This window comes from Vigna unguiculata, chromosome 5 (assembly GCF_004118075.2).
Source record: "Vigna unguiculata cultivar IT97K-499-35 chromosome 5, ASM411807v1, whole genome shotgun sequence".
NCBI classification, from domain to species: Eukaryota; Viridiplantae; Streptophyta; class Magnoliopsida; order Fabales; family Fabaceae; genus Vigna; species Vigna unguiculata.
The window spans coordinates 849942-877837 of NC_040283.1; the positions used below are offsets into that span (position 1 = coordinate 849942).

Sequence of the window (27896 nt, forward strand, 5' to 3'; positions counted from 1 at the left end):
GGAAAATATATTTAATTTTTGTTAGCTTTTTTCTTCTCATTTTATTTAAATATTGAAAGAGGTATAGTGTAACCCTAATATTTTAAGGTTGATCTTAATCTATTGGGCTTAAGGGGCTGGCCCATAGGGTGCTAAAGCCCCTAAAGCTATTAGAGTCTCTCATTCAGCCTTCACTCTTGCAAATAATTCCTCAACCGTTGCCTTTCTTCTTTCCAGAGCTCTGCTAGGGTTAGCCGTCAACTCCCTCTAAGCAAACTCAAGCTCTTCCACTCCATGTAAGTGGCTTTTGAGCTCGTAGTAATCCTCCTCTAGTTTTATTTTAGCAGTTCCTCGAGGCTCATCCCAATGACCTCGTTCTGTTCTGTTCCGCTATTTTTTTCCAGCGTTTTATTTTGTTCCTAGAGTTTTTGCACTCCATTGTTCGGTGTCGAGGTCGCGTCGGGACATTCTGCTAGCTTATCTCCAGGTATAGGGAAGTTAGGGTTTACTGTTTTATTTTGTGTTCTCACATGCTTTGATTTTGTTTCATGAGTTGATGTTTGGTTGCCATCAAAAATGGCTTGGGAGCTGTTAAAAGCATGTTTTGGTCAGATTGGATGTATGTGTCTGCGCAAACAGTGACGAGTTCTAGTTTTCTCGCCCAAGCAAGTGTGTCTCGCCTAGGCGAGATTAATAGCAACTCGCCCAGGCTGCTTGCACGAGATGTCGCCTAGGCGACGAGCTCCTGTTTTGAGCGAGAGCCCATCTCACTCAAGCGAGGAGGTCTCGCCTAAGCGAGAGGGCGCGACAGTGCCACTGTTCCTAATTCGAGCCCTCGCCTGAGCGAGACTCTTTTGCCTGAACGAGAGGCTGAGCGAGGAACATGTTTGCTTTTTGGTTTCTTTGTTTTGGGATATTGAACACATGTTTGGACCGATTATGCCTTTTAAAGTATGAACTGAGTGACTTTGTGTGAATATAATGAATTATGGTTTGGAACTTATGAGCTTAACATGAGTTGTGAACGATGAAGTTGGATAATTCTTAACATGTAATGAACATGAAATGGTTGGTTATGAAAGTGGCATGATATTGATATGGGATATAATTCTATATTCATGGTTTGGGAAGGATGTGTTGGTATGGATTTCACATGTGATGCGAATGAGGATGGATTGTAAAGGTTGGCATGAGATTTATACATGCATGATAAACATTACTTGTTTGATTATGATTGGTTTGTAGTCAGTGCGTAATTCCTTGAAATCTCTAGGTGAGATTTCAGAGTCGTGCTTCAGTGGTCGGGGACGTAATTCCATGACCCCTGATAGTGGGAACTCATGGTGGTGCCTCATTTATATAGTCTGGTAAGGATTCAGTTGCATCCTGACACTCTAAGGAGTCAGTTAGTCTCACTTATAGCGGACTGACTTTTGTGGTGAGAGTAGCATGATGCCCGAAACTCATTAAGGGCTAACCTTGTGTGTGGGGATTGAGACATTGTAACACTTGTAACACTTAGCTCGGGGGTGGATCCGACTAGATTATATGTATCCGGATGAGTCGAGTCAGATTCTAGTGTATTGTTTGAGAAGTCATAACATGTTTGAATGAGATATACTGTTAGGATTGTGTAATGGCATGTGACTGCTTGATGAACTGTTTCTACTCTAGCTTATCATGTTTGCTTGTTTGGTTGTCTTGTATGTGGTTCTTCTCCTTTTGCGATGATCATCAATTTATTGATGTGAGCAGATGTGAGAGGTTCTAGCGGTCAACAGGGGAATGGTGACTCCGCTACTTAGCCCGTCTAGGCTGGATCCCGCTTAGTGGATTTTCTTTAGGACCACGGCCCATGTATTGACTGTCCTTTTAAACTCCCAATTTTATTACTGTTAATATTTGTATATGGTTCAGCTTGACATCGTTACGTACCTTGGATAATTGTATGAAATTACCTTTAAACTCTGAGACTACGCTACGATGTTATTTTAGTGTGATGCTTCCTTTAATTACGTTTATTAATTAAATGGAGTGTTAGTTTGGTAAATTAAAAGTAATAAATTGTACAATATTATGTACCACTAAATGTGTAGTTTAAGATGATTATTTTATGGGTTATTTTGTCTAATGGTCTAGAATTTTTAAACAAACTACTGACTATTGTTAAACCAAAGCTGAATTCCCAACTATACTTTGTAATATTTTATTTTTTATTTTATATTTTTGACCTAGATTAAAGTGTTTTTACTATATATTATTATGTCCTAATTTTCAACCCTAAGTATAAAAGGGAGTTTTTGACGTTTAATTCGAAATATACTCAATACCTTTGTTTTTTCTATTGTCGATAAAGTTAACAAAACCAAATTTTTCTAAAGACGTTTTAGAATAAAAAATTAACAATTTTCAAGTTAAAATTTATTTATACAAAAATTAATTTACATAATTTCTTTTCTAAATTTTTAATTTTATTTAAACATTAGTTTTAGCTTATATTTAATGTACATATATGACCTAATATCATTTATAGGCCTAAAAATAATAGTAGATCACTATTATAATGCTCCTTAAATTATTGAGAAATATTGTTATTATTTAAAAGATATGCATATTTCAATTATCATATAATCAGTTAATATGTAGATCCAAAAGATCAATAAATATAGCATCTTACCATATATAATATTCATTCAACACTTAATTATACTATCTATTCTCATACTATTCATTTATTGTTATTTTTATTGACTTAAACGTTAGATAATTTTTGAAAGTGGACTTTTCCTATCATTAAGTATCACACATATTTTTCTTCTAAAAAGAAATACAATTTATTGGAAATTCTACATTTAATATTCATTATTATTTTTCTTATACGTATGTTTATTTGATTTTTTTTATTAATTCTCATAAATTATAATTCGTCTGCTTTCACCATTCTTCCAAAAAGAATTATTGAAATGATTTATAATTAGTTTTGTATGGTCGATTTATTATTAATTGCTCGTGAATATTTTTCATTCATAATAGATGGATACTAAAATTAGAAAAAGCATAAAATAATTCACAAACTCAAGCTGCTAAAATGACCTAAAGAAAATGAAATAAACAGAAATAGCGAGGGAAAGAAAAGAATGGTCTAGACCTCATTAAAATATTACGTAAAAAAAGAAAAATAGAAGAGTAGTTTGAAGTTTACACATAATGAGGGCTTTCATTGGTTGGTATATATATAGACGTAAGGGCATTGGTTTTGCCCAGCCTCGTCTCCTTCACAAACTCTGAAGAGCCGCACCTTCTAATCACTTTCCTCTCTTTCGCTTCGCTCCGATTCTTCTTGCCTTCTGTTCCCTTCAACAACTTCTGCAGGTATCATCACCTCCATTCATCGTCTTTTGGTTTTTGTTTTTTGTTTTTTTGTCTCTTGACTTATCGGTTCCTTTTACATGATTATTTATTCTTTGTTTATATAATCGTTTATTTTCATTTCAAGTTTCACCTGGAAAAACCTAGATCCGTAATAACTTTTGTTTTAGCTATTTCTGTTATCGATGTAATTCATTTATTTATTGGCGATTTGTTGTTGTTGCTGCTGCTGCTGCTGCTGTTCTTCTTTTGTTAAGATTTTGATGCGATTAAGATCTGATAATTTGTTGACGGTAATTTTGTGCCGTGTGTAACGGTGCTCCGTCGTACGCTAGCATTTGGCTCTAAATATTTCCACGCTTGCTGTGTTATCGTCAAAATTATCTGTTATTATTGATGATTGATTGTTAAGATTGTGAATGTTTTATATTGTTTTGATTCATACTTAGAGTTTTTTTACTTTCTGTTTGGATTAACTGTTTTTGTTTTATCTTGATTAGAAAATTATTTGTATTGTGATGATTATTTGTTAGGATTGAATTTAATTTGTGTTATAATTTTGATATTAGGGTTTTCAGCTGCATGTATTATCCCGTTCTGGAATAATTATACCATTGTTTAAGGATGGTGTTGATATAACAATAGTGATTATTTCTGTAAAATATGTTGATGAAACCTACATGCCAAAGCCTGTTGGCTGTGCCTGAAATTTGTTTTAATTTGGATTTGTCTGCGTTGGATTTCGAATAGAGCCAAATAGATTCCATTAATCGATTTTACATATTCTTCTGCATTGGATTGGGCTTGATTTTGGTTGTTGTCGTTGTTCTTTCGCCCGATCTACTTGATGTTAGATAGAATTCTTCTCCATTATTTAAGTCATTTTGTAAGTTGTTTTTTTTTGGAGATTGACTTCAGGTATGTGAAATATGCAGAGTATGATTGCTACTATTTTTTATGCGGTGTGGTGGATTTAATTTTTTATTTTTATATTTTCCAATTGTAATTAATATGTCTTCCTTGTGTCTATGTTGTTATTTGATTTTGCGACTTATCCTGCGGTTATGTTGTCAAAGTTATGTACCTTTTACCTTTATAATATTGGCCCCTTTACAAAGTGCTTGAAGCTAGTGTTTCAGAATTGTAATTGAAATAATGTAGCTTGTAGTTTTTGACCCAGGTGTCCTGCAAGCAGATTTCAAGGTGAAGGTGTCACGTTGAAGTTTCTTTCATGTTTGAACGGGCTATTATCCATTTGGGAGCAATTGAGTTGCTTGGAGAGTGTTTTTCGTCTTCTAGAAAAAAGAACAGGCTGGTGCCGAGGAGGCTCGGCTGTATGCATCGTGCGCCTTACCAGGAACACACTGAGCTTTGTAGTTGCTGTTTGCAGCCCACGATTTCTCTAGGAGGATCTTTGTGATAACAATCTACTGATCAACATCATTATTGCTTCTGCGTTAACTTTGAATTTCAGTATCAGCCACCTGTGTCGTCTAGCGTGTTTCTTTGAGAATTTCAGGATTTGTGTCATCATGGCCTTACAAAACATTGGTGCTAGTAACAGTGATGATGCCTTCTATAGGTACAAGATGCCAAGAATGATCACCAAAATCGAGGGCAGAGGTAATGGCATCAAAACAAATATTGTCAATATGGTTGATATTGCGAAAGCCTTGGCAAGGCCAGCTGCCTACACAACAAAGTATTTCGGATGTGAGCTTGGAGCTCAATCAAAGTTTGATGAGAAAACTGGAACTTCCCATGTTAATGGCGCACATGATACTCCAAAACTTGCTGGCCTTCTTGAAATCTTCATCAAGAAATATGTCCAGTGTTATGGTTGTGGAAATCCTGAAACTGATATCTTAATTACTAAGAGCCAAATGATCCAGCTGAAATGTGCTGCTTGTGGGTTTGTGTCTGACGTTGACATGAGAGACAAGCTAACTACATTCATCATTAAGAACCCTCCAGAAGTTAAAAAGGGATCCAAAGACAAGAAGGCCATGAGGAGAGCTGAGAAAGAGAGACTGAAGGAAGGTGAAATGGCTGATGAGGAGCAGAAAAAACTGAAGAAAGAGGTTATTAAGAAGAAAGGAACTTCATCTTCTAAGGATGGTGCTCCGAAATCTACCTCTTCAAGGAAAAAGGCAAATGGCTCCGATGAAGACCGTGCATCACCTCCCCGCAGTCAAATTGATGAGAAGGATGAGGCTCGTGACAAGGAAGATGTGGATGACGATATAGAATGGCAAACCGATACATCACTGGAGGCTGCTCGTCAACGAATTCAGGAACAGCTGAGTGCTGTGACAGCTGATATGGTCATGCTCTCCACAGATGAACCAGAGAAGGAGGAGAAAGCCAGAACTAAGGTAAGTGCTAATTCTGAGAATGGTAACTCTTTGACCTATAGGACACTGGTTGCAGAAGTCAAAGCAAATTTGAATAAAGGTGTCAAGGCAAAGGAGTTGGTGTCCCATCTAGCAGCACTTCCGGCATCTGCTCAGGAGAAGATGAGTGCTCTGTATGAAGCCCTGTTTGAGGGCATTGAGAAAGGTTTTGCAAAAGAAGCAATTAAGAAGAAGAACTACCTTGCTGCCGCAGTTGCTGAGGAAGAGGGTTTGCAGTTGTTACTGCTGTGTGCAATTGAGGAATTTTCTTGCAAGTCTACTTCCAATGCGTTGAAGGAAGTTGCCCTGGTTCTGAAGGCACTCTACGACGCTGATGTGTTGGAGGAAGAACACATAGTGAAGTGGTATCAAAAGGGACTGAAGGGTGATAACAAGAACTCTCAGATTTGGAAGAATGCTCAGCCGTTCATTGAATGGCTTCAGAATGCAGAATCAGAATCGGATGAAGAATGAGACTGTGTGTGGAGTTTGTTACTTATGTTGCTGCTTTGCTTCTTTTATTTTTTGAATAAAGGGTCTGTTTTGCCCTTCAGGTTATTATTCGTTGTTTTAAAACTAGACATTATGATGTTTGCTTTTGTTTCGGGACTCTGTTACATTAACGAGGATGAGACTCTTAGTGTTGTTATATTTGTCTTTGGTTTTTTAGCTTGAGCTCTTCCGTCCACATTGGAAGAGCATTTGAAAACAAAGATCCACGTTCTGTTATGTCCTTGACTTTGCCTAATAAATGGTGATCGTGATAAAATGATTTTGAAAATGCTTTACCAAATATACGTTTTTCTTTTCCAAATTTAACCTTGATCTATACATTTGAAAGGTCATTTTTTTGGGTGGCCTTTAATTTAATATAAAGAGCATTCGTACGACTACTGTAGCCTTTGCTGTATTGAGAAGATTTATCTTTAGGTTTACGGATTTCACACTAACTAGGAATTTAGAAGTGAAATAATTCTAGGCTTTTAAAAGGGTATTGCACAGAACCTTTTTTTTTATTGGTACAATGGAAAATGATATATATATATATATATATATATATATATATATATATAAAATATTTGTTTATTTTTCATCATTTTAAATTTGCATTTTTTTAATCAATAGACTTTATTTTCACAAAATTTTATTTATAATCATTTTATTTTATATTTTGTTAAATTTTGAATTTAATACTCACTTATGAAATTTTAAAAGGCATATTAAAATATTAATAGGAATCATAATATAATTACAATATAAAATATTATAATAAAATATAAGAGATATAATATATGGTACAAAAGAAAATTGTTATTTTATTTTATTCTTATACTTTATTTATATATATATATATATATATATATATATATATATATATATATATATATATATTTTAAGAAAATCATTAAAAAATTGCAAATACCCTACCTAAACAAAATAAATAAAATATATGTGATGGGATTCGATTTGATTTAGTTTTAATTTAACATGAAATAGTATTAAAAAAATTCCAAATACCCTACCTAAACAAAATAAATAAAATATATGTGATGGGATTCGATTTGATTTAGTTTTAATTTAACATGAAATAGTATTAAAGTAAATAGTTTATATTTTAACGACAACTAGTAGTTAAAAGGCAATTTATTTTTATATAAAACTTAATAACTTGGATGTTATTATTATTGTAACTTATTTTACCATATTTAATTGATAACATTTATACCCTAAGTTTCAACAATTTTGTTAGTACAAAATAGTTTAGCATTTTTTATAATTTCGCAGTGTTTTGTAATAAAAACTTGTTGACCTATAATATTTTTAGTTATTATATTATTTATAATTTCAATGTTTTTAGTAATATGACCTATACTACTATTTTATAATTTCAATGTTTTTAGTAATAAGACCTATTTCAATGTTTTAATTTTAATTTTGAACTAAATTCTTTCGTTATAGAAAAGAAAATCAGAAAAAAGAAAAATAGATTATTTATTTTTTAAACAGGGCTTCACTTCTTTTTGACTATCTTTGAAACCCCGCTCAAAATAAAATTTATATCGCATTCTAAACATGAAAGCAATATGAGAATAACTTATAAGATTGATTCACGATGGTACATTAGACATGAAGCTGAATGCACTGTATAACAAACTAAATACAACTAAGATATTTTTTTGATATCTTAAGTTATGATTGTTTCTCATCCTGAAGTTACCATTTTATTTTTTTTTATAAAAATTGCTTAATTATTTGATATCAAATACAAATTACTTATTTTTCAGTGTACAAAGTGATCCTAAATCAATGGTGATGAGTAGTAAATGAAAAAAAAAATGTAAAAAAAAATGTAAATTAAAATTCAACCCATTTTATTTTGCTAGAAGCAATTGGTCATGGAACCATAATGTATAGTGTAGTACGTCTCTGCTTACCCATGTTTATGATCTTTCTCAACATTTTCCTTTTCCAGTAAAAGGGGTTATATATCGTATATACAACAACATCTAATTACACTAATGGCACTTCCAAAGGTTTTTTCTTCAATTTGTTCTGTTTTTTCCCTTAATTTTACATTAAAGATATCATTACTCCACTCTAAAGTTTACCACTGAATCATTTATATTGTTTTCCTAGTGTGCTTGCATAGGAGATTGCTCATGACCCTGTACAAAACAAGAAAAAAAAAAAAAACTAAGTACTTTGGAACTCTCATATAACTTGGTGAGAATGATGAAGAACAAGAATTGAGATTGCTAACCTGGTATTGAAACTGTTGGATTGAAATAATAGCTTTAACCATTATATAAAATGGTACAATCATTCCAATGTTTCTCAACACCACTGACTGCAAAGCATTGAAGAAAATAAATTTTCTTAGCTCACAAAATAGTCACTTCGTGTTACTATGTACACACACATATATGTGTTTTCTTACCATAAACACTGTGAATGAATGTGCTCTTGCTCCTCTGAGTATAAATATGATTGGAAGAGTATGGCGTAGAAGAAGAAGACCAATAAACTGAAATTGAAATTATTGCATCTCTAAGCTACAAGAATTAGATAATAATTCCTCACCTTATCAAACTCTTCTCATTTTTTAATTGCAAAACATACATGTTCAGAGAGAAAAAGGAAATTACAATAATGGTAACAATGCGGCAAAATATCAAGCTTCTTGTAGAGGGTGCTGCTGCATATTCAAAATCTAGGTCTAGGAATTCATGAAATGCTGTGAACTGATGGTTATGAAGTTCCCTTCTTGAAATCTCCCAGTTCCCTCTGACAATAATCTTGTATCATCATTTCATCACAGAAAGAGGAAATATATATATATATATATATATATAAAATTAGTGTTAAATATGTTTTTGTCCCTCAACTTTCAATGAAAATTGGAATTAGTCTCTCTTCGAAATTTTGGTCCAATTTAGTCTCTCAACTTCAGAATTGTATGAATTTAGTTCTTTTAAGCAAATTTTTGTTAAGTTTATTTAACGTTCAAACGTATTTCATGATAGCATTTAATATGTTTACACCGTTTGACACATTTTTTGCTTCAATATTAGCTAAGAAATTATTATGAAACACGTTTGAAACGTCAAATAAACTTAACAAAATTTGGTTAAAAGGACTAAAGCCACACAATTTTAAAGTTGAGAAACTAAATTAGACCAAAATTTTGAAGAGGAATATTTTCAATTTTTAGTGAAAGTTGAAAGATCAAGAACATATTTAAATCATAAAATTATGACCATGAATTCAATGACTATTTAACACGTACCCAAAATTTATTGGAGAAGAACCATAGTGTAATAGAGGAGGCAGTGGAGGTACAGTATACCCAGGCTTGAGTTGCTGCAGTTACCAAAGTGGGAAAAAACTCAAACACTTTCTCATTGAGTATGAATGAATTATGAGAAACACCAATGTATGAATAATAGTATTTTAGAACAAACCTGTTGGCAAATTTCACATGTAGTATCACCCTTCTCATTGCACCATCTTTGAACACAGTTTTGGTGTGCATACTACAATGATAAAAAGAAAAGGTGCCAAAAACTGAGTTCATTAAAAACAATCCAAACATCTGAACATCAATAACTATTGACAACCTTAAAGAAAATATCATGGTTTAGTAATAATCATTCTAATTTAAAAGCAATGAACAAGGTAAAATCTTACCTTCAATGTTCCACAGCAAGAACAGGGTGTGTCCATGTTTGAATCTTCATCCTCACTGTGACATATTCGACATTCCACCAATCTATTAGGAGATGACATAATATCTTCATCCATCTAAATCTAAATCTATCTCATGTGTCAACTAAGACCGTTCTTATTATAAAATCAACTTGTAAAATGAAATTTGTAGTATAATACTAACGTGTTCTCTGTATTCAGAAATTACAAGCACGTTATGAATCAGTTTCATGTATCTTTTGATGCAGTTCATTCTTATAATTATGAACATACAATTTTTTGTCTTCCAAGATTTCTGTGGTTTGCTTAAGGTGGTACGTTTGAGAAGAGATGAAATGAGAGAAGAAAAGAACTTCCACATACACACGGAAGGTATACTGTTAACAATCTGCAAAACAAACAAAATATTAATCTCAGACAAGTATATATGAATCTTGACATTGCTTACCAAACATGAACATTGGCGTTAGAAGATCAAGTTTTTTATATAGATGCTTCTCCAAATATGTTTTATTGCTCAAAAACCGTTCTCTCACTTTTCCTTCGCCTTTCTCCCTTCTAGGTATGTGTGAGAATATTTTTTTTATTATTAGTTTAATTATTTTACTCTTCTAAGAGGAAAATCAAGTCACCAAGATTTGACCACAGCTTATGAATTAAATTACTCAAATGATAGAAGGACATGAGTATGATAATAAATAAATTAAAGAAATAAAAACAAATGTATCAAAACAACAAAAAGTAATAAAATAAATTCAAGAAATTCAAGAACCATACATAAGAAAGTTGGTAATCATGTTTTTTGATGTTTAAAATGTAGGGTGACAAAAAAGATACTTGTTTCCCACTTGTCACCACTTGTGTCTTAAAAGAAGGGACAGAGTGGGGTACTAATATTTACAGTAATGTGAGAATTTCACTGTTAAATTTGTTTTAGAATTATTTTATATGTTTGATGTTGTTGGACACTTTCTATAATGCAAATTCATGTGTAGTAATTTTGAATGATCTTTGTGGCGGACAATTTTGAGGTGATTACAAAGTCAACTCTATTTTGTTTTATTTCATATTTTACAATTTATTTGTTGTTTTTGTTATCTATTTTTTGCTGGGTTAAGATGAGTTTTCTTTCTCTTCTTTAAATAACCACGACTTTATAATCTTTAAAACATGTTTTATTTCAAATCTCTCTTAGAAAAAAATGTTTATGAAAACAATGTTAAACACAAAGATAATCAGATAAATTGGATATTTCACTGTTCATAAAACGTCGAGAATAATAAATTCTTATTATTTATTATATTTACTAATATATATATATATATATATATATATATGAATTGCTGTGGTGTGTTTTGTTAGGTTTAACAAGTACACCACAATAATTAAAACCAACAAATTAAAGATAATTAGTATGGATATTAATTCATTTATATGAATTAGGTTTATGGGAATTCATTTTGTGACGTGATACACAAAAATGTTTTTTCTCCAACCAAATTGAGATAGAAAATTTTCTCTCAACAATTTTAGTAGAAAACTAAATTTGTAATGTAGTCAACCTGACATCAGTGAATTCAATTATTCAATTTTTGAAACGTTTCATCCAACAAATTAACATATTAATTTAAGTTTGAAGTTATATTTGAATCCGTAAATCAATTCAGTAAACTTTTAGGAATTAAGAAAAGTAATTCATGAATTAATTAATCATGTGTATTTTTTTTTTGTTAAAAATATCTTTGTATTTATTAAGCACATTTATATAGGAAATTGTACTTTTGTTTATTATTTTGTATTATAACTTTTTGTCATAATATTTGTTAACATTGTCAATAACTATTATATATGCATATTACTTATAAATTAATTTTAATTTCTCGGATTAAACAAATGGCTATTGATTTTAAAATAAAGTTCTATCTCATCTATCTTTTATAAAAATCGTTTTCTAATCTTCATGTCATTAACAAGTTTAAATTAAACTCTTGCACATAAATTAGAAAAATTTAAGTAGTATTTTCATTCTTATTTATACACACACACAGACACAATATATTTAATATTTCCAATGACTTAAAAATAATAATAAATATAGATTTCATTAAATGCTATTTAGACAAGTACATTTAAACACACTTGCAAGCATACTATTTATCAAAATTGTATAATTATTTTTAAATAGTTTTAGTTTAAAATAATAAAAATAATTAAATAAAACATGCACTAGTTTTCTTCAAAGAAAAAAAAAACCAAGCCACAGGAATTCCAGAAAATTTATCTCAAAGTTTTAAAGATTAAGTTGACTTTTGCAACCAAAAATGAAAAGTGGACTACTAATGTCGAGATACATTGGTTTTACCTATAGTTAGTGAAAAGACTTTTAAATATATTGAGAAATATGAGAATGTTAAAAACTTTAGTTGGGTGATTAATTTTGGGGGTTGAAATGGGAACGAACATGTAGGCCCATTTTTCAAGTTGAACATAAAATAAAATATAAAATAAAAGTGAAGTTATGAATACATCGTATGTAGGCCATTACAAATCTAACTTTTCCATTACAAGTCTTTTCAAAATTCACGATAAAGAGAAAACTAGAAATGGATCTCAATTAAATTTGTCATAAAAAAATTATGTCAGGATGTTGAAAACAAATAAATAACAAAAAAATTATTTTAATCAGTGAATGTTCAAATTAGCTAAAGGTAAAACTAATTTATAATATATAAATATAAATAACTTTTAACTTAATTTAGTATAGGGTTCATTTAGAGTATGAGATTCTTTTAGAGTTTATCATAATTAAGTTTTTGAAATTATTATATCATTTTTATCTGATCCTGATATATTATCCACAAAATACTAACAATCAAGTTATATTATAATGTAAATGGCGAAGTTCAATCTTATAAATTTAATTTTACGAAATTGAATTAGATCAGAATTCACTTCCTAATACTAATTTAATTAATTTTTAATTTTAAAAATAATTTCTTTCATAACACAAGTATATAGTTTTCTCTATCATGCTTAGGAATTTTTAATCTATTTAATCAATGATATATATTTATATATTATAAATTTAATTTGATTACCAATAGTTTTTAGAACCTATCAGTATGCTATATTAGGATTGAATTCGACATCAAACTAATATTAGGTAAAAAACATAAAATTAGATCAAATGACTTTGTTTCTAAAATTAATAATAGAAAACCGGTGTGGTTTTTGCCAGTTTTGTGTCGCTAATATGAAGTTTTTCGTTCAACAGTAATATTGATACGTTAATATAATTATCACGAGTTATTTTTATTAAGTTATATATATATATATATATATATATATATATATATATATATATATATTATCATTGTTTAAAATAATAAAATAATCTGGCCATAGAATTCTTATACAACAAGTTATTATCAAAGTGTGAAAATAAAAAGAGAGATGGATTGAAAAATGAATTTTAGAGAATAAATAGATCGAATAAAATATATTCTTACAAAATTTCATAAATCAGTATTCTAATATAATTTATATATGATGTATCTTAGATTTATAACTATCTCATTAAGATATTTCTTTCAAATTAAGTTTTTTTTAAATTAATATAAATCCTATTTATGATTTTAGAGATTTTTTGAATGAAATTAGTATAAATCTAATTATATTTTTCTTTAATATAATCCTACATTATAAAATGTTAAGATTTTGTATTTTTTGTTATATAAAACAAATTAGTTGAATAATTTTTAATTATAAAAATAATTAAAATCTAAAAAGTGTGAATTGGTGTACAAGTAAAAGATAAAAAAAGTTTTTTTTAAATGAAAAAGTTATATATAAAAAATGTAAATTGGCATTCTCCATTTTTGTTCCAAAGACATATATAAATGCCACGAATTTAAGAAATAAAAGGGAAGCAAACTGTTATATATGAGCTTTAAAGTTTTGGATTCTGCGTTTTGCTTGGGCTAATATTATTTTGTGATGCCGACAAAATTTAACATTGGCACTGCATGAGTTAAGAAAACACGTCTCAGAGTTGCAAGGCTCAGAACAAAGAAAGTTGTTTATAAATAGCTTAAACTGATATAAAAACTGTATAATTGTAATAATTGTTCATCACTTGATCTTCTCTTAATCTGTAATAATTGTAAACAAGTAATATATAGTGAAAGATTTCTCTTAGCCAAAGATAGAAAAGATGGTCTTTCCAATTTTGAAGGCAGAAAACAAAAGGGTTGCAGAAGAAATTGGAAGACTCAAAGCTACGAGTGTCACCATCCCTAATGCAAAACTGGGTCTTGTCTCCATCAAAAAACTCTGCAACAACCCAATTGCATTACAAACATCTTCATCATAGTGATCATAACACTGCTTCTCCCAATTCATCCACGTAGCAGGTGCCTCTCGATTCATCTCTAACATCTTCATCTTCTTTATACGCAGTCTCAGCACTATCATGCTCTCATCCACTACTTTACCCTCTTCGTTTCTTCCATAACTTCCTCTCACAACTCTAATTTTATGACCCTTTCTTCTGCTCTGAACAATGCCCTTGGGAAGAGTGGGTCTCAAAGATGAGAGATACGAAGAAGCCTCCATTTTTAGTTTCTTCCACAACTGGTTTTTTGTGTTGTTTTGGGATGTTCTATGAGAAATAATAAAGAAGAAAGGGTGATACTTATAGCTTATAAGAGATGTGCATTGTAACTGTTTGTAATAACGCCAACGATTAACATATTTTTCATGTTCTCCAAACTCGGAACAACGGCGCGCATGCGTTCATATACATGAAGCAAAGGAAGAAAGTTTTTTTTAACTTAAGGTGCCGTTTTTTCAATTAAATACGAATATAGACTGATTTTAAAAAATTATAAAAGGACAATGATACAATAACTTCCATTTTTTTACTCTCATCATTTATGTTTTGACATGATTTAATATAGATCATTATTAATGTATCATTAGTTGTTCTTTAAAGAATTAATTATCTATATTAAGTCACGTCAAGTCACGTCAGAAAATACATGTCAGAAAATACATGATGAAAGTAAAAAATAAAATCAAAGTATAATTTTTCTAAAAAATAAGTCATGCATCCAAAAACATTTTCATATACTAGAACTTGTGCCAAAGTTAGAAACTCCAGAACAAAAGTCGTCTAAGATTTGAAATCTTCGATCTTAAACGACTTTTGTAACGGGTCTTTATCCTCCAAAGATTTTTAATGCGTCACACTTTTACAAAGTCGTTTAAAGTTACAAAATTTGATAGGAAGTCGATAATTCTTGTATCCCTTAAAATTTTGTACTTATTCCTATTTAACTGGAAAAACGGATCCTTGAATAAAAAGTCCAGGGAGAAAGATTAAAAGCAAAAGTGTCATTGTTTTCGAATTTATGCCATATTGTGTATCTTTTAAAGAAAATTTCTGTGTATCGGTGTCTTTAATTTTTATTCCTCCTATTGTTTTCATTTTTGTTAGATAAATTTTGAAGCTTTACTTAGTAAAAACAAGGTTAAATAAAAGTAGATGGAACTGTGGAAATAAATAAGAAATAATAGAAATGGTAAATTCTGAAATTTTATTTTTTACCATGTTTTCAAATTCATTATTTTTTATATATCGAAATGGACGCTTCCATCATTTATAATTGAAAAGAATATTTATAAGAGGTTTTTGTAACATATCTTTATCTTTTTTTTTCTTTTTTTAGAAATTTTATTGCTTTGTTTACTTTCTAATACTAATAGTTTTTTATTAAAAAAGGGGAGAGGTGTTCTTCCTAAATAATATAAACAGGTAACAAATAAGAAAACAGCAAAGATTTTAAACATATAATTTCTAAATTCTGACAGAATGTCTTTTTTTGATTTTTGATTGAATACGGACATTAAATTTAATCCAATTATTTTGCTGTATGCAGATTAATAAAAATTCAATCCATTTTATAAAAAAAGTATGATCTATTATCCAACCAATAAAACTACTTGTTAAAAATAGTTTGAAAAGGAAAAAAAGAACGCCGTTGAGAAAAAAACGTGTTTGAAATGGTGTTGAAACATGAAATGAGGGAGTGTTAATAAGTTGTTTCCCGATTGGGAAAGTGTGCATCGAAACACACCAGAATTGGTATGTGTGGATGTATGAAGAAGAAAAACCAAAGCAACTTTGTCTGTCAATTCATTTTAGCGTTTTAAATCATTTTCTCTAAACTTACTCAATAACGTGAGGTGTAGCTTCTTTGACTTACTCTATTTCTTTAACAACAAAATTTAGTATTCGATTCTTATAATAGGCATAAATTTGTCGAAAACACAACCATTAGAGTACATAAGTTGTTAATATTATTTTTTTAATAGATAAACATTTTATTGTATCTCCAAATAATTAGAAAAGATAAAGTTTAATTAATTGATAACTAATGTTAGAACCTAATTTAAACTGATTTGTAAATCAATTATAATATTTTATTAATAATATATATTATTTTAAATATCAACAATTTTTAGTTTATAAAATAATATTTTAGTGAATATAATGAATAGTTATTTTTTCATCAAAATTTGATTGATATTTAATAATTTTCTTATAACTTTAATCTTCTAGAGACTATAAAACGATTCATTATTATCGTTTCAATATAAGTTAATTAATTTTTTGCTTTTAAATTATAATGAAAAGTTATATTGTGCATATATTTTCTTAAAGTCATATAAAACATCTTTTACAAGAAGTTGTATTATAATCTAATGTGAAATCTTATTTACCATATGAAAAACACTTCAAAATATCATTTGTTGAAAAAAAAATAATTATATTTGATGAAAACACATATTTTTATCGTCTCAACAAATTCCACCAAAATTTCATTATCATTAAAATAGACACATCTTTATTGTCTTCCACCATAATAGAGTATATTCATTTGGAATAAAATCATCTCAAGAATTTTCATGCACCCTACATTAGTGTTAACTAATGTCCATGTATAATTATCACACACCTTGCATCAATATTAGACGATGCTCATACATACAATTACCGTTAGAAAACTCTTCCTAACACTCACAGTTTGTCCAACCAGGAGTTACCACGTTTATAATAGCCCTCTACTTTCAAATCTGGCCAACCAGGATCTATCATGTCATCTCCTTCTTCCTCAATCAAATATGCAACATAACCAACATTATTCACCACACAGCCAACGCAAGAACAACACAAGACCCTGCAACAGTAGCCTTTGCTGGAGAACCAACCACCATCGCACTGCCATGCAACATTCTGCCAACCATGTAGCATTGGCACGCAAGCCATGAAATATCGTTTTTGCATTGGACCTCCATCACATCACGCATGAGTACACTGGTTCATATATCAAAATTTTTTCTAACAAGGATTCCGAGTAAGTGTGTCTCATAAAAAAGAATAACAGTACAAAAAAGGACATTCCTGATTGAAAATATTTTCGGTGAAGGAAAAGTGTATCAATGTAAAAGAAACTAGTTAAAAAATACTTCACCCAACATTTTATCGTAATTTAAAATGCAAACCCATAAATGTATGGCTTGGCTACTTTAAATAACATCACTTTTCCCAGATTCATCTCAACTAGTATTGGCAAAAGGACGGCAAGTTTAGGAAAAAAGAAAATTGAACATGTAAAGATGTAATCTAAAACATTGACGAATAGCATTTTCAATGCGTTACGCTTTTCCAAGGAAAAAGCATGTCTGTAAGGGAAAAGAGATTTGGTGGGTGCCAGACTTTGATACCCTGTGTTTATTCTAATTCTAATTATTTACTATTTATCATTAATTATTTACTATAATTATTTATTCATGTTTTATCAGTTGATTCTTAATTATAAGTTATTAATTAGTTATTATTTATTATTAACTAATAATTATGAAGAAAGTAAAGTCGCATACGGCGGAGCAACATTTTACTGTAAAATGACATCATAACTTGTTTTCATTAACATTGACGATTCGTTTTGCTTAGAAAGCAAAATGAAGAAAAGGAGCAAAGTGTTATATTTCAACACAAATTCTTCTTCTAACACGGGATCCTGTCCTACCTTACAATCTTTAACTATTATTTTAATATATAGTGTGATTGCTCAACAAAAAAAAAAAAAAAGTAAAAAAATATAATTGTTTTAGTCTTTTCAAAAACATGTGTTTCACTTCATTTTTTCCTTTCATGCTTTAATCAAACAAAAAACTTATTAATGTTTTATTTAATATAAATAAAATAGTTATATATATATATATATATATATATATATATATATATATATATATATATATATTTCAACTAATAATTTTCTTTCTAACATTATGTTTTTATCAAAATAGACATTTATACTTTATTTTTTTATTAATAAAATTATGGTAACAAAGTTATTAAAAATTTATTTTTCATCAAATTTTTTTAAGTGTATCTGTTATTTGCTTTTGTGTTTTCTTAATCTCAACATACGATACATACGATGATGAGCGAGAGATTTCATATTTATTATAAATAAGATTAATTTACATTATATAAATAAAGATAGTAATATTTTATGAAGTTTAATTAAACTTAAATTCAAGTAATTTTTTTTTAAGTCTATTATGTTACTTGCTTTTGTGTTTTCTTAATCTCTACGTATCGTATCATCATGTGAGTAAGATAAGATTAATTTATGAAGTTTGTTTAATTAAACTTAAATTCAAGTATATTGGTGTTTATGCCTAATAAATTTTGATATTACAAATTTGATTGTAAAATTATTTATTTTCTATTATATCGTAAATAATATTTTTCTAAAGATAAAAAACTTATGTAATTAAAATTAATCTAATTGTTTCAATTAATATTTTATATTTTTGGTACTAAATTAATTGCACCTAATAACAAAGAATGAAAATAAGTACAAAAAGTAAAAGTAGGTAAGATGATATTTACAGAAATTTAAAATGTATTTAAGACAGTTATTTGATATTAATTCCAAACTGTGTGAGGATAAAGAAAATAGAACAAGAAGAGAAAACTAATTATTTTTTATATTACATATAATGGTAATGAATTATAATTATTAATTCTAGATTATAAAACATAATTTATTCTTATTAGTTTTATTTAGACACAAAGTTCGTGGTTATCATATATTTAAAAAAAATTTTACAATTATTGAATATCATAATACCAAAATTAATGTATAATGAATAAGAAATAATAACTTCGATGAAACAAAATTGTTTTAAATAAAAATTCAATTTCAAATGAAAACAAAAATAATGCGTATGCATGTAATTTAAATATATTATATATTATATATCTGGAAATATGATTATTGTAATTTAAAATATTATATATTATAGCATTAAGTTAACTAATTGATAATAAAGACGGAAAGATAACGTACGAAATGTTATTAATTTAAAACTAATGCTAACGGAGTCGTATTTAAATATAATTTTGTTAATAAATACACAAACGATCTCGTGATCTCTTGTTTCTCTATTGATTCTTATATTTGACGGTGAAATGCATTAGTGTTATATTGTAAAAGTGGTTATATATTAAAGGTTAATAATTATGACTAATGATGTGATTATGGTCAAAAACGGAGGCTAATCAATCATTTTTGTTCTCTCAAATATAAGTTGGCGGCGAATCAAAATACCTCTAATCACATTAATTCTAAATATTCCTCATAGACAACGATAGAATTTAGAAAGGTTCAAGTAATGCCTTCATCTATTTAAATAACAGAGAGAAATTCTGTAAGAAATTCTCCAAGACACATTTTAAGCATTTCTTTTATTATTATTATTTTTAATTTTACATAAATAGTGTGAAAATGAATTTTTATTTGTGCTCTTCCTAATTTTGATAAAATTTGACAATACAAAAAATATTATTAACACTTCTTTTTGAAATTAATGTACAAATAAAAACAACTTTCTTATTCCATTTGATGAAATTGGCTAGATAGATCAGAGCCTCAAAATCAACCATTTTTTGTAGAGGGATATCACATATTTGTATTAATATTCATACGTTTTTGTCTCTATCTTTTTAAAATCTATGTTGAACATGAGAGGGTTCACATTACGATTTTATTTCATTTTTAGTTAAAAAAGTCGCTCAAATAAAATATTAAAAAATTATGGATCAAATAAATCCAATCTTTTACCCTTTAATTTCGACTGTTGAGCGATTTGTAATTCTTACGCAACTTTCAAAATTAATTTTAATTTCACAAGTAATGAAATGAATTGACTTAATATAGAATGTAGTAATTGAAAATGAGATCATGCTAAATTATAAGGGTTAGAACTACATATATCCCAAACATGTAGCTGATTGAAACGAAATATAAATTTCATAATATACTTATGATCTACAATAAAATAAAAAAAGTTCAAATAACATATAAAATGATATACTATATACATTGTTATCAAAGTTGAATTGTGGGTTAAATGTTAATGAGAAATTATTGTAAGAGAGTATAAAAGAAAAATTATAAAAAGTATAATTCCAAGTTTTGAATTGTTTATTTTTTTCATAATAGGAATCAAAACCCAAAAAAAAAAAAAACCCGTGACTTTTCAATTTTCAATTTGACAATTTTTAGTAGTTTTGTTATTCATATGTGATGATGTATTGTTCAAAAAAAAATGCTTAATTAGAATTTTTCATGCAAACTTTCATCTTATATATAAAGTTTTGTATATCACAATGCATACTAGAAAGAAAATACATAGTTTTACAACCCTAAAGTGCATGCAAACAATTATATGACAACCCCTTCCACAAATCGTCTATATAACCTAACACAAAGGAGTATATGAAATTCAACTTTCTAGGTTTATTATTTAGTTGAAACTACTAATCTTTTCAAGATGTTCTATATCTCGGGTTCACCATGATGAACCAAAGCAAGATACGAGGTTGTTTGGTGCGTGGAGGGCAAGACATAAGCCAAACCCAGAAAACATGAACAACATGGCTAATGCCACACTTGGTCTCAGACCAATAAAATAAGACTGCAACACTTCCGTTGCATGAAGAACATGGTGGTTATAATCAGCACAATACTGTTCCTCCCCCACCCATCACTGGATTCACACCTTCTTCTAACCATACGCTTCTGTGTTCCTTTCTTCTTACAAACTCAACCTGCACCATCCAAGATGATCAAAAAAACTTTCTTAATATTATTTATTTTACACAAATCACAAGTTGAAACCAGATAAAGGAAAATATTTGAACTTAAACCATGCAGTGGAATCTTAAACCTAATACACACGTTAATGTTAATGTTGTTGGAAATAATATGTTTGATGATGATCGAGTAAAACGTGCATGTTTTGTATACTGTGCTGATATACGCGGATGCACCGCGTGTGTTCTTCTTATTGTTAGTATTCAGTGCTTAGCAGAGTGGGAGTTTGAAGTCAAAAGAGATGTGGACAACAACAGTTTGATGATGATAATGATGATGATGAAAACACCAGATTTCAACACAACAGATAATATACTTTTCAAAATGTTGAAATTTTGAGTTTGTTTTACTGCGCCTAATTGCAGTTAAAGTACTAAATTCTGCTTGTTCAGTTTAGTGGACCCGAATCATTCATTTCATTTTACGATTACCAGAAACATTAATTAATTATATAACATTAATTAATTATATGGTCTATGTTATCGAGTAGAGATAAGGTCAATTCGTGATATATAAATTGTTTTGTGGGATTGAGTTAAACTTAAAGTTTATTTGCTATCAGAATCAAGTTAAAGTCTATCGTAATGAACTTTCTTGAATTTATTCCATCCGATCGGCCGGCTAAGAGAACAGCCCTTGAATCAGATGAATGAGAATTATTACACATGTAGTTGCCGAAACCTTAACCTGAAATTACCGGCACCGACCAACGACACCATATTCAAGAACAAAACAGTGGATTTTGAGCATATATTCTAGTATAGTTAGAAGCATCTTTGTTCTAAGTATTTCGTAATAATAGTTATCGTCGGAAAGAATTCAAGTATCACATTAAATAAAAATACTTAAGTTAAACACTACTGTATAAAAAAATCCTAAATTTAGTGTCGTTGATATTGGTACGGTATATTTATATGAATTTAGGTAATTTACGGATAATTTGCCACTGCTTAGTGTTTAGAATTTTAACTTTACGCGTATATTTTAAAGAATTTATATATTAAATTAGTAATTGTATTTTAATTTAAATATGAACAATATAATTTTTATATAGTAATTACTATGAATAACTGATTTGATTAATTACAAAATTTAATATAGAATGATAACAAATTCATGTCAAACGTATAATGAAAACGTAACAGCTGTACTTTTTGATGTCAATGACTAATTTTATAGGATGCTTACTAGTTAAATTTTTAGTTGGAAACTGAGAACAATCTAGGGATTAAGTCTTAAATTAGTTTTTTCTTCATTAATGTAATGAATCAATTTAAAGAAATAAAAAAAATGGTAAGGCAAGATTAAAACAGTTTGTTATTATATTTAAATGGATTTCCAACCAGAAAAGAAATAATTTTTTTTCACAAATATACTTTTAAAATTAAGATTAACTTATATATAAAATAAAGGTAACTTAAAAAGAGTAATAAGAAAACATTTTTTTTATTTAATTTGTTGAGAAGTTAGTTTTGACAAACCTCTTCCCATCCTCAACTTTACCCATAATATCAAGTTATAAAAATATTATGTCATTTTTTTGTTGACATTAATATACGTTTACAAATCCTTATAATTATTGTTACTTGATAGAATCAACTCTGTAAATAGAATATCATTATATTACTCTCAAGCTTCCTTTTTTTCTTTCCTCCTCTTCTGATTACTTGATTACTGAGTAGAATGGACTCCAATGTGATAAATTTTAAGTCTTCATACAGAACAACAGCACTACAAGAAAATTATACCCTTTGGGTGCCAGATTATTAGATATGTAGTCACAAACTTTGTTTTGCATCTGAGCAACATTTAAATTTTCCAAAATTATTCAGGGAATCTAAAATTTATACAAGAGTTTAGAATATTCCATATATAGCTACAAGAAAAATAAATGGAAGAAGTGAATTTGATTCATGGATGACGATGATGAATCAATCATCATATGAGGTATGAGGAGAAGATGTGCAACCAGGATCAAATGGATCTTCAGAACCACAGCAATGCCAATACTGAAAAACTTTGCCAGAGTCAGGTGTACTCATGGTGCCCCCTTCATACACACTCTCAAACTTTCTCTTAGTTTCTCCTGCGCTAGAGACATGAATCATTAAATCCAAACACTAATGCAAATGAATAACATACATAATATTGAAATCTGGAATGCACAATTTTTCATCAATGTAATGGTTAGACCAAATTCCTAAGGTTAACATTTTGCCCCAATTAGGATTACACAAGATTTGCTTCCCCTTTGGACTCACTAGCTAAACCTTTCATTAAAATTTGAGGTTCCTTTAACTACATCTTGTTCCTTCTGATTAGTGAATGGTTCTAATGTATCAAGGACCTCAACGCTAAGAATGGTTTTGAACTCTATGTTCTTCATATCTATTTGTTTGTTCCCTCTTACATCACGAAAAATGTTCTAAAGACACCCAAATTATTGTCAAGTTCTCATAAGAAACAGAATTATGTTCATGGTACGAGTTTCATCATCTCCTCAGTAAATTGATTAAGACCGCAGAGAGTAAATATCTAAAATTTAGGAACACATCTCTCAACAATAATTTGGGGGCATGTCGATACAATATTCCCTTTTCTTTTCAAACCATAAATTTCACAAGTAAAACCTAAAGTTAGAGAAGCAAATAAGCATGAAGTTGGTGAGAAACGAAGTGGGTACCTCCAAAATGGGCAGTGTGAAATCGACAAGCAAGAGGGTGATTGAGAGAAGGGTCGAATTGGGTTTTGCAGTTCTTGCAAGTTCTGAGGTTGATGCTGCTTTTTTGGTTCAAACTTGAGCAACACCGAATAGAAGGGTACGTGAATATGTTTGCGTTGTTGGGGTTTGATGAAGTGATGCATTGAAATTGCAGAGTAAAAGGTGTTTTGTTTCCATGGAGAAGAGCGTGGTGAGAAAAGGAAAGAGCCATGAATGAACCAATCACAAAACACAGATAAGAAATGTATGCTACTACGTTTCACTCGATTAGGTTTTGATTCTCTGAACACTGTCTTCAACATTTTCGTTTGTATTACCTTAAACTATTTTTTTGTCGGTGTCTTTCTGAAAAAAAAAAAAAAAAAACAACCAAAGAACAAATAATTTATTTAATCGCTAAAAAAATTATTCAATGAACTGAAATAATTTATCTTGCTCTATTTCTTTTATCATTCAGAATTTATCACATAAAAAAGTTTACAATTTTAAAACGGATTTAATTCTATGAATAGGTCTGAAAAAACAGTAAAACGAATTACGGAAATAACAACCAATTAAGTAGTGAACTGACACCTCTATTTATAAAAGCATATATTTTATTTATCCAAATTACGTATATAAATTTGGTTATAGAAAAATAGAACACTTTAAACTTCATGGTCATTGTGCATTTCAATTTCAAATGAAAATAAGATATTCAATAGCTTGGGAATGAATTTTCTTACACTTTTTTTTTTTAAACTTTAAATTTGCTAAATACTTTTATGATAAGAAAATTAAAAAAAATGTAAAATTTATGCATGAGTTAAAAGTTAAATATAAATATTATATTTCAACATGATAGTATGAGAAGTGCGGAAAATAGATTTTTGAGAAAACAATTTAAAAACTAATTTCCCAAATACAGGGAAATGTGAAAAAGAAAGAATCTGGAAATAATTGGGCCGGAAGAGGAAGAATGTAGCCCAAATCTAGGCCCAAATCAACATGTACCAAAAACAAAATAAAAATAAGGGGGAGAGGGAGTGAAGAGAAGAGAAGAGAAAAGAAAGAAAAAGAAGAGAAGAAGATGGAATTGAGTTTATCTTCAACATCGTGTATACCCATAAGCTCCAAGCTGAAGCATAAGCATGTCCTTTTCCACTCTCAATTTCCCACTTCCACAGCTTCAACCAAAACCAGAAAAACCAAACCTTTGTTTATCGTTAACGCCTCCAGACCAACCCTGTCCTCTAACTGGCTCGTTTCTCCAGACGATTTATCTGCATCCACCGCTTCCCCATGGCTTCCCAGAATCGAAGAGCTCGATACCACAAACATGCTTCTCCGTCAAAGAATTATCTTTCTGGGTTCTCAGGTTCTCTCTCTACGTATAAATATTTGGGGGTGGATTTTGTTGTTTCCTTATTTTTTTGAATACCCTTTGTCTCTCTGATTATGTTTTTAAGGGAAATTTGCGAACTTGTTCATGTGGGTTTATTCTAAAGGACGCTCACTATAACGTAAGAATGAACAGACTTTAGAGAGAGAGAGAGAGAGAGAGAGAGAGAGAGAGAGAGTGCAAACGGGAAAATTGACATGATAGTGTCAAATTGGTGAAGAGATGTTGTTTTGTGTTCTGTTAATTTGCGAGAAAATTTTGACGTGTTAACGTGAGTTCATCCTGAACTGGGGTGCCCCAATGTAACAAAATAAAAATAAAGCACAGAAGGTAATGCAACTGAAGAGAGTGAGACAGTATTTGATGGAGTGTTTTTGAATTGCTTTGCTTGATCAGGTGGATGATATGACTGCAGATTTTATCATTAGCCAGCTTTTGCTTTTGGACGCTGAAGACTCAAAGAAAGACATCAAGTTATTTATAAATTCACCCGGTGGTTCTGTGACTGCTGGTATGTGTGTTTTTTACGTGTTTATTTTTATCCACCAGAGACTAACGGATGCAAATGACTCGTGAGCTCAATTTTGTGATTAGATGTTAAATTTCTTAGTCCCTGGTACGAGCTATCATGTCTTAATAGCTCAGTTTAGTGTTTTGCTGCTTGCGTTAACATAAACAGACATTTGGCTTAGAGAGAATTGACTGCATCATTCTTATATATCTGCTGATATAATATAACTCAGAAACTACTGAGTTGTTGGTCTTTTTGCACCCTGCTTTAAGACAAGAAGTTTACCGTGCTGATTCACAAGTCAACTTGTATCTATGAAATTTTGAATCTTGTTAGTGAAGACAAAAGATTGAATGTATTGAAGGAACCTTCTGTTGATGAAGTTTGTGTTTTGTTAAGTATAATGATTGTACTTCAGTGTAATGAATCTGAAATATGTATGTGGTATGGTAATTGTTCTTTGTTTATCGTTTCATGCAGGGATGGGAATTTATGATGCCATGAAGTTGTGCAAAGCAGATGTGTCAACTGTTTGCCTTGGGCTTGCTGCGTCCATGGGTGCATTTATCCTTGCTTCTGGTACAAAAGGGAAGAGGTATTGTATGCCGAATTCAAGAGTTATGATCCATCAGCCACTTGGAACTGCTGGTGGAAAAGTAAGATTTGCCCTCTTGTATCTTTTGGCTTTGATGATTGTCAATATGAAGTAGGTCTGAAGTTTTTCATTATTATCTTCATTTTTCTTAAAATGATCATGTTAAAAGTAAAGCTAATTTAGATTTCAAGCATGTTAGAGAAGTGTAGGATGTGGAAGGAATACAATTCCCTTTACTGCAATTATCTATGTTAACTCAATTCCAAGTTAATATGGGTAAAAAAACCTGTTTTTAAAAGCAAGCTTAAATATAACTATGAAACTTATTAGCTGACATTATTTGATTTGTGTTTATGCTGATAACAAACTTTTTTCTCGCATGCTCTATCAAGTAAATGAGACAAGTGGTTTATTACAAATAAATTTCAGTCACCAAACATGCTAATGATAAGCTATTTGTCATTCTGAACTAACAACTGGTTTCTGTTTTTTTGATGCGGGTCATGAATTGTTTCATGTTTTTGTTTTGTGCTATTCTTATAAAAGGGTTAAGAATATGTTTTCTAATTTCAACCACATATTACATATCATATAATGTGGTACAGAAACGATACATAACTCTTAAAATGCATATTAAGTTCTTCTCTTAATGTCTTTGAGCAAAACTTTATTGATATATGATGAAATCTACTTGTAGGCTACTGATATGAGCATTCGTATAAGAGAAATGGCATACCACAAGATTAAGATCAACAAGATACTATCAAGAATTACAGGGAAGCCTGAAGAGCAGGTTAGATATTTAGATGCATCCCCTTTTATCTAAATATTTCACATTAGTTTGCTAAGCAATATAATGCATACTATTTACCTCTTCAATTTATTTTATTCAGATTGATCTGGACACTGATCGCGACAATTTTATGAATCCATGGGAAGCCAAGGAGTATGGTTTAGTTGATGGCGTTATTGATGATGGAAAACCAGGATTAGTTGCACCAGTTGTAGATGCAACACCACCACCAAAAACTCGTGTGTGGGATCTATGGAAAATTGAAGGAAGCAGAAAAGCGAAGAAAAATCTGCCCTCAGAGCACAAGCTTTTGCAGAAAGTTTCTAAAGGAAGTGATGGTGATAAAGGCAGTGGAAAAGAAGGAGAAGCGCCCGTTGCAGTATGAGTTAGGGGAAGAGTGATTGTTTTTGCTTCTTTCTATACTCAGGAGATCTGTTTATTTTAATTTGTTAATCATAAAAAAGATGTTTTTTTTTTTCTCACTTAGACATATAGGGTCGTATTTCTACGTAATATTCATACTGTATATTAGTTATCTTAAATTTCTTTAAATGCTTCGAGTATTTGATGAATATAATGTTTTCTCCTCCATGGAATAGTAGAAATGGAAAGATTGAACAAATTTGAAAATAAATAAGCTTCACATGATTTTCTTACAAGTTGGCGACAGAATGAGTCAATTGCAACTAAAAATGCATCGTGGATTGCTATTT

The 27896-nt window shown here is 29.8% G+C and overlaps 4 protein-coding genes across 9 annotated transcripts; 2 read left to right on the forward strand and 2 right to left on the reverse strand.

Annotated features, from left to right (window-relative positions):
* The first annotated feature begins 3181 nt into the window (after positions 1 to 3181).
* LOC114184846 (eukaryotic translation initiation factor 5-like) lies at positions 3182 to 6454 on the forward strand. 3 transcript variants are annotated; one of them, XM_028072184.1, is made up of 2 exons: positions 3182 to 3351; positions 4517 to 6454. In XM_028072184.1, exon 2 carries the CDS (start codon positions 4881 to 4883, stop codon positions 6213 to 6215), a length of 1335 nt encoding a protein of 444 aa, XP_027927985.1. In that variant the 5' UTR covers positions 3182 to 3351; positions 4517 to 4880; the 3' UTR covers positions 6216 to 6454. The 3 variants fall into 3 exon arrangements, with proteins under 3 accessions (XP_027927985.1, XP_027927986.1, XP_027927987.1); XM_028072185.1 differs by having other exon boundaries at positions 3211 to 3351; positions 4529 to 6454; XM_028072186.1 differs by having other exon boundaries at positions 3228 to 3351; positions 4510 to 6454.
* A 1638-nt stretch (positions 6455 to 8092) lies between these two features.
* LOC114186117 lies at positions 8093 to 10362 on the reverse strand. 3 transcript variants are annotated; one of them, XM_028074145.1, is made up of 8 exons: positions 10221 to 10362; positions 9930 to 9984; positions 9704 to 9775; positions 9529 to 9602; positions 8888 to 9026; positions 8680 to 8766; positions 8503 to 8589; positions 8093 to 8407 (listed from the first exon to the last, which is right to left on the reverse strand). In XM_028074145.1, the coding sequence occupies exons 2-8, from the start codon at positions 9963 to 9965 to the stop codon at positions 8375 to 8377; spliced, it is 528 nt and encodes a 175-aa protein (XP_027929946.1). In that variant the 5' UTR covers positions 9966 to 9984; positions 10221 to 10362; the 3' UTR covers positions 8093 to 8374. The 3 variants fall into 3 exon arrangements, with proteins under 3 accessions (XP_027929946.1, XP_027929945.1, XP_027929944.1); XM_028074144.1 differs by lacking the exon at positions 10221 to 10362 and adding an exon at positions 10132 to 10213; XM_028074143.1 differs by lacking the exon at positions 10221 to 10362 and having other exon boundaries at positions 9930 to 10207.
* Positions 10363 to 22913: 12551 nt separating this feature from the next.
* Positions 22914 to 24192, reverse strand: LOC114185650. Of its 2 annotated transcripts, none has more exons than XM_028073510.1 (2): positions 23865 to 24192; positions 22914 to 23267 (listed from the first exon to the last, which is right to left on the reverse strand). In XM_028073510.1, the coding sequence occupies exons 1-2, from the start codon at positions 24112 to 24114 to the stop codon at positions 23113 to 23115; spliced, it is 405 nt and encodes a 134-aa protein (XP_027929311.1). In that variant the 5' UTR covers positions 24115 to 24192; the 3' UTR covers positions 22914 to 23112. The 2 variants fall into 2 exon arrangements, with proteins under 2 accessions (XP_027929311.1, XP_027929312.1); XM_028073511.1 differs by having other exon boundaries at positions 22914 to 23272; positions 23865 to 24107.
* Positions 24193 to 24921: 729 nt separating this feature from the next.
* On the forward strand, positions 24922 to 27788 carry LOC114186081 (ATP-dependent Clp protease proteolytic subunit 3, chloroplastic). The gene is made up of 5 exons (XM_028074095.1): positions 24922 to 25260; positions 25681 to 25795; positions 26276 to 26451; positions 27088 to 27183; positions 27284 to 27788. Exons 1-5 carry the CDS (start codon positions 24973 to 24975, stop codon positions 27566 to 27568), a joined length of 960 nt encoding a protein of 319 aa, XP_027929896.1. The 5' UTR covers positions 24922 to 24972; the 3' UTR covers positions 27569 to 27788.
* Positions 27789 to 27896: the final 108 nt, after the last annotated feature.